We start from the raw sequence: 4,807 nt of genomic DNA, 5'->3' as shown, positions 1-4,807 counted from the left end.
CACTCCTGCTTCTGATAGGTTGAGAAATCGTCTTGTGAAAATTATGGAGGGTTACCGGACAGAGACTTCATTGCGAAATGGATGCATTGGTATACTTAAGGTTTGCTTTCTTTCCTATACTATGCTGCCTCGCATCTCAACCATCTCGAATTTTGGGTATTTTTATCCGAAACTTGCTTTGTTCAGGTTGACTGTGTTAACCTTTTGGTTAAATACTACCACGAGGCTCGGCGTGGGGGTATACATGGCAAGCATGGACGAGGAAACAATATGCAAAAATCAGGTTTGACCAATTAGGACTATGATGTGATAACATTAACCTTCTTTCCTTTAATATAAGGTAAAGTCTTCTACGTATAATGTGAAAAGAAAGTTCTGGTTACTAAACATGATTTCTTTCCTGCACACACACATGAAAAAAATATCAAAACACTCTTTTTGTGTCAATAATCTTTTTTGGCCTACATGAAGTTCAACGTTTTTGGCAGTCCTTACTGTGTAGGCTGTCTTATGAGTTACATATTATTCTCTCTTTCAAATTATAAGACATTTCTCTCTTTTCTAGATACATTGCTTTAAATATGTTTTTAGAAATACTGTATAACTATGTTAATAGAAAAAATCTACGTTTGTAGAAAAATCCAAAATGTCTTATAATTTGAAAAGCATGGACTATTTGCTAGGTTGTCAATTAGTTAGTAGCAGTTTTCTAAAATATTGTAAGCAGCTTACTAGCTCATTGCTTGGTGCTTAAGCAGTAAGTTGGTGCTTAAGTTCCTTTATTTAGATTAAGAGTGATTCACATACTACTGAACTTAAATACTGAATATTTACCTAAAGGAGTCAACAATGACCATGAAATATTTTTTTCTTTCTAGAATCACACCTTTCGCTACCTAAAACAAGTCTACCATATGAGATACAAACAATGCACCCATGTTTGCCTGCACTAAAATGGTTTCCGGGCCGTGCACCTATAGTTAGGCTAGCTGATTGCTAGCAGCATTAGCTGCAGCATAGCCACTGAAACAAGCAGTCGAAGGGGGATATAAACTGAAATGCCACATTGGAACCTACAGCTAGCAAGCACTCTGCACTAGAAACATTGGATTTTTTAAAGTCATTATGGCCCGGGCCTAAACCACACGCTCACACATCAAATCATCTGTAAGAAGTGTTTTTGGATATCTGAATTAAATGTCACATAACCCGATTGCGTATGTAGATGTAAATTTTCAAGTTATTATTTTTAATTGGCACTCGTCCACTCATTCTCTAGGTGGAACAATCACTTCTCATCACAAGTTTTGGATATGAACATGATGATGCCTGGATGACCAATATAAATTTGTTTAAGGAATTTACTGTCCTAAGCAGGGTAAGTGTTTCCTGAACTGCAATTGTTTTTGGCTTTTTGCAGATCTGCACATCTGAGTTTTCTATTATCCTGCTGGGCTGCTCTTTTTTGGAGTGACTATAGCAACCACTTCTAATTCATTTTCTACCGCGACAACTGGCGCTGCAAGGTATTGCTTCTCTCCCATTCTCACTATTATGGTATGATTAGCGTATTTAGATGCAGATAAGAAGGGCATACTTGTGATCTGGGCAAGGCATAAACCAAGGCGAGCCTTCCCACAAATATGGAGAGGCTGTTTTGAACTAGCAAATGTGGAGATTTAGTGAGAATGCTCTCACAATGTCTCACCACTGCATGGGACATGCCCTTCATCGCAGTTAGATGTAGATCTCGCGGTAAATTGTATTTTGTTAGGAATTGTGTTTTATTTTGCTGTTCGTACTCTTTTATGATCAAAGTAAGATATTTTCATTCTTTCCGGACTTCAAAAGTCAAACCATAATCCCAAATTTTGTTGTCTAAATCATGAGCATTTGTTCCTTCAGGAACTCTCTATTGTATTTGAGTTAAGATACTTAAGCAACAAATCCTGAAAGAATGACATCAATGTATAATCAGTAATGAAATTTGATAAAAGTTGACATAAAAAATTATGGTACTCTCTCTCTCTTTCTGGGAATCTTACTGACTTACTCTCCAACATCTAACATTAGAAAGGGAATTATGTTTTTTTAAAACATTGTTTCTTCAATGCCAGTGTTTTTTCATCTGGTCTATTTGCGAACTGTAATTATAGAAGAACAAATGGGAATTCTTCATGTTCCTCACTCTAGAAGATTTTCGCAATGATCATTAATGGATCTGTTTTTGTTGTAGGAATTGTAAGGGGTCTAGATTCTCCATCATCCTGTGGTGTTTGGATTCATTATTCTGCATTTCAGCATAGGGGTTTATATTGATTTTTCTATGACCTCATGATGTTGAGACGCTTCTACTGTAGGCAGACAACCTTCTCTTTAACTTTGAAGAACCCTTGAAAGATTATGTGTGTGTTGTACAATCTATAAAAGTGAGCATTTCCCTCTCGTCATCTCTATGGTATCATATTATTTGTTGTAATGTCAGAAATTTTAACTAATTTGGGTTTCATTACAGGCCACTATGCTGGATCGAGCCAATGCTTTCAGGCAGCACTTCGATTTGGATCAGGAGAGAAAGTATAAAGAGCTTAATCTGTACGTATTGCAAAATCCATTTTCTTTTTTTGTTCTGTCCAGTCCAGAATAATGTTAAGTGATCAGGAAAATAGGAATCACTGTGTTTGCAATACCAAATTCAGAGTCCTCCACCAACTAGGACTCCCTGATTTGTTAATAACATGGTTGTTACATACTGCAACTTTCTAATGCTGTTCTCACTGCAGTGAAAAATTGAAGTTCATGAACCCTGAAAAGTATGCCGAAGCAGAATCTAAGTTTAGAGAGGCAAGTTTGCTGTAACTTCTCATTGAGAATTCTTAATGTAATCTTGTCGACGAGGTTTACATAAGTTTTTGTTCACTGATGTCTTGCTCCTTACAGTTGAAAGCAGACAGTGAGGAGGCTACTAAGAAGTTTGAACACATAGTTAGACTAATGAATGAAGAGCTCGCTCATTTCCAGGAGCAAAAGACAGCTGATATTGGACTCGCATTCCATGAATTTGCCAAGGGTCAGGCTAAGCTAGCTAAAGACATTGCGGATGCATGGCGCAACGTCCTCCTAAAGCTCGAAGCTTGTTCCACATCATAAATGTGATTTGTGTTTCCTCATGATGTTTGGGAAATGGGATAGGGGTTGGCAGCTGGTGAGTTTAGGCTGTTTTTTCCCCAGCCTGTTTTGACACTGATTACTGTATACTTGAACTGCAGTTTGGAAATGCTCCAGCTGTTAGATTCAGTTGACGTCATTTCTTGTTGTTTGAGCTTTTAACCGTCTTCTTTTCTTAGATCAATTGAAAAAGAAGTGTAAACTTGAATTACTTAAAACTCCAGTGCGAATTGAATGATAGCTTTTTCTGTAATGAAACAGGTGGTTTGGTGGACTATACTATGTTCAAGTTCTGATTCTTGTACTGTTCTAACACTGTTGATTTCTACTATGTTCTTGAGGAAGGCGTCCTCAACCCAGAATCAACTGTTGTTGCGATCTTTCCCTCTCCAATGCATTATGCTGGGCCAACTGAGGTGCAGTGGCATGCTAAGGCTCGTATTAATGTTGGTGCAAATTTCTATATTGTTGGAAGGGATCCTGCTGGTATGAGCCATCCCACGGAGAAAATGGACCTCTATGATGCTGACCACGGGAAGAAGGTTTTGAGCATGGCTCCTGGCCTCGAGAGGCTCAACATCCTTCCTTTCAAGGTATGCCATCCTTCCTGACCAGATCTCTTCCTTCCATGCACATCCAGTGAGTAAAAGAACGTATTGCAATTAGCATTTTTCTTCACATCTATACACATGTCAATCTTTGATGTTTTTTAGTTATCAAGAAAATAGAAAGATTTATTGTTTGTCTGCTTTCTTGACATTTTTCTTGTCTCTTATTCTGGATCAGGTGGCTGCATATGACACAAAGCAAAAGAAAATGGATTTCTTCGATCCATCAAGGAAAGATGATTTCCTCTTCATCTCTGGCACAAAGGTAAGTTTTCACAACTGCTGGGATGTTGTGATTTTCAGCACCAATCCTTTGTCGTCACTCGTCAAATCCTAACTAATCATGCCTTATTCAAATGCGCACTCTTGCCAAGAACCGCGAGAGTCCCCCGGATGGTTTTATGTGCCCGGGTGGCTGGAAAGTGCTCGTTGAATACTATGACAGCTTGGTGCCATCCGAGGGCAGCAGCAAGATGCGCGAGCCAGTTGCAGCCTGAAATATGGGAAGCGCAAGCGGTTCTTTGCGACATAGAACCCTACTATATCAGCACAAGCGGTTCTTTGCGACATAGAACCGTTGTTGTATGATTGTATACTGGTTTGTAAGACTTAAAAACACTGGGCTTGATTTGGACGTTAATGTGTGCTTTGTAAGTGGTGTGCCCTATCCGCTGGCAGCGTTGCACATCAAATGTTTGGTGTTAATAAGGACAGGCTATGTATCCTCTGCCAGATTGTTGTACATATACATTCTGGTGATATAAACATGAAGCTGTCTTCTGCTGTTTTATAACCAGTTCTTTTTAAGCATTTTTTACTTATATCAATGAGAATAAGTTATTGGGTTCACTACTTGCAAGAACTATAATGTTACATGGCAGGAAAAAAAGGAAATGTTCATGATTCAAAAGAAATAAAATGGCACAACATGGAAATGGCCGGAAAAGAAAACATATCGTAACATGTCACGACCCTCCAAGTCGTGGGTAAGAATAGGATCAAAGAAGGTACACATAACTTCTAGATATCTG

General features: G+C 38.5%; 1 protein-coding gene and 1 long non-coding RNA gene across 2 annotated transcripts; both read left to right on the top strand.

Moving 5' to 3' along the window:
- Window positions 1–2,515: 2,515 nt before the first annotated feature.
- LOC103637466 (uncharacterized) lies at window positions 2,516–3,307 on the top strand. The gene is made up of 2 exons (XR_002264325.1): window positions 2,516–2,595; window positions 2,784–3,307. It is a non-coding gene; the product is annotated as an uncharacterized lncRNA (long non-coding RNA).
- Window positions 3,308–3,475: 168 nt separating this feature from the next.
- Window positions 3,476–4,560, top strand: LOC103637465 (ATP sulfurylase 1, chloroplastic). The gene is made up of 3 exons (XM_020542796.1): window positions 3,476–3,761; window positions 3,955–4,041; window positions 4,133–4,560. The coding sequence occupies exons 1-3, from the start codon at window positions 3,561–3,563 to the stop codon at window positions 4,271–4,273; spliced, it is 429 nt and encodes a 142-aa protein (XP_020398385.1). The 5' UTR covers window positions 3,476–3,560; the 3' UTR covers window positions 4,274–4,560.
- Window positions 4,561–4,807: the final 247 nt, after the last annotated feature.

Source organism: Zea mays, chromosome 8 (genome assembly GCF_902167145.1).
Source record: "Zea mays cultivar B73 chromosome 8, Zm-B73-REFERENCE-NAM-5.0, whole genome shotgun sequence".
Classification (NCBI taxonomy): domain Eukaryota; kingdom Viridiplantae; phylum Streptophyta; class Magnoliopsida; order Poales; family Poaceae; genus Zea; species Zea mays.
Note: the sequence above shows the minus strand (reverse complement) of the source record. Positions and strands in the feature narration are given on the sequence as shown.